Here is a 2,071-nt window from a genome sequence, read left to right on the forward strand (position 1 = left end):
CTAATCATTAAGCTGCTCAAGTGTGTGGTTGGCATCCTTGTTTTTTAGAAGAAAAAAGGTTTCAGTGTAGACATCAATTCTTTAAAATTTTCATATAGATCGTCGATATCATTCGTTAAAATCAGTTACCTGATTTTGTTTCTATCTTTAATCTAATTACCGCTACTATAGTACTATTCTTCTTCCCACTCGACGATATAATTATCAAACCCAATTTGACCAACCGATCAAACCCATAACCCAAAAACACGATCATTTCTGAAAGATCAATAAAATAAAATGAAGTGCTAAATTATTATTAGTTGAGTGTATTACTTTATATATTATTCAAACTTTGATATTTTTTATATTTTTTTTAAATTAAAAGTAAAATTCGAATTCAAAACTTTTAAGTGAAGATAGAGAGATTATATATCATTTAAACTAGAGTTCGTTGACATAATTTTATGTTACTTGAGCATAAACAAATCATACAATTAACCAGTAATCAATTAATCGTTTCAATTATTGCTAGTTCAACTTAAAAACTATCCTTTACAAACATACTTACCTACATTTGGTTATTATGAAATTTCTCTACTGCTTTCTCTCACACACACATTATCTTCCTCTCTGTTACATGCATAACTCCCAACATTTTACCGTGTGCCAAAGTTTAATTTGGACCATAGACTAATCAAATTAGTTAAATAACAATTCTACCGAGTAGGGTAACGAATTAACTGAATATTTCAAAGTAATTATAACGTTGAAAAAAATAGAATATCGCGTTGAAATTGGTTAAAATTTAGACTATGGTCTATGGTCTATAATTAAAATAAAAATGAGGAAATGGTGTAAAGTTAGAAAAAAAAAATAATGGGACTATTATTATAAGGGTGATGGCACTAAAGAGACGGTCACAATGGCACGTGGTGGATGATTCCCACTATATAGTAAATACCTATTTATTTATTTTTTTATTAATTAAATAATTTATATATAGTTATTTTATTTATTTATTAAAGCATTAACCACTGGCGACTTTCCAGTAATGCCGTTGAGTTGAGGAGACCCAAACCCTTTCTCCTCAAACAGCTGTTCATAGCTGTCCCAAACTTAATCTCTCTCTCTCTCCCATGTGACCCCACTGCACAAACACATAGATGCAGATACCCCCAGAGATTTATTGGGATTTTAAAAAAGAAAAGAAAATTAAATAATTAATTAGAGATGATGATTATTACTACTATGCATATCTAAAAGAAAAAAAAGAAAAAGAAGTTGATGATGGTGGTTATGTGTGATTTAGTTATTTTGTTATTGTTGTTGTTGCAATCTTCTTTCTCTTCTCAACCTTTGATTCTTCTTTCTCCCTCTATCATTCCCCTCCTATTGGTTTCTCAGTAATAAATATAAACATTTCTTTATATATATATATAAAGGCTTTCTTAGAAGAAGCTCCTTTCTTCACTTCTTTCTCTCCTTCTTCCTTCCATCTTTGGTTTCTCAAGTGCCTATCATCACACACAAATATTTGCAACTAAATATAGATATAGAATTGGAAAGTTTTTGCAGCTAAAGAAGTTTGTTTATTATTATTATTATCAAGATTCAAGAGTGAAATCCTTTCATCTTCCAAATCCATTTCATTGGCGAAATGGCACAATTGCCGCCAAAGATTCCAAACATGGCAAGTAATAATTGGCCTGAGTTTTCATCAAATCAAAATCATCATCACCAAAAGATGCCTTCTCTCACAAGCATTTCAACAAACACAAACCGCCACCAAAACCAACAACAGCAGCAAAACCCTTCCTGGGTTGACGAGTTTCTGGACTTCTCGTCGGCAAGGCGCGGGGCCCACCGACGGTCCATGAGCGACTCCATTTTCGTGGAATCGCCCAGGCACATTAACCACAGCAGCAGCAACGGCGACGGCGGCGAAGACGAGTTTGAGAGGTTTGATGATTATCAATTCATGAACATGTTCAGTGATGAGGTAGTTTCCGGCGGTGATAACAACACTAACAACTCCATGAATATGATGACGATGCCGCCGCCGCCGCCGCCGGCGACAATGTCGACGTCA

At 33.9% G+C, this 2,071-nt stretch overlaps 1 protein-coding gene across 1 annotated transcript in view; it reads left to right on the forward strand.

The window, feature by feature from the left end:
* Nucleotides 1-1,088: 1,088 nt before the first annotated feature.
* The window catches only part of LOC107478184 (basic leucine zipper 61), a 2,335-nt gene continuing 1,352 nt past the window's right edge, over nt 1,089-2,071 (forward strand). Inside the window, exon 1 of the mRNA XM_021137893.2 lies at nt 1,089-2,071. This exon is cut by the window's right edge and continues 245 nt beyond it. Coding sequence (XP_020993552.1) covers nt 1,640-2,071 — 432 coding nt within the window. The 5' untranslated portion in view covers nt 1,089-1,639.

This window comes from Arachis duranensis, chromosome 3, assembly GCF_000817695.3.
Source record: "Arachis duranensis cultivar V14167 chromosome 3, aradu.V14167.gnm2.J7QH, whole genome shotgun sequence".
In the NCBI taxonomy this organism is placed as follows: domain Eukaryota; kingdom Viridiplantae; phylum Streptophyta; class Magnoliopsida; order Fabales; family Fabaceae; genus Arachis; species Arachis duranensis.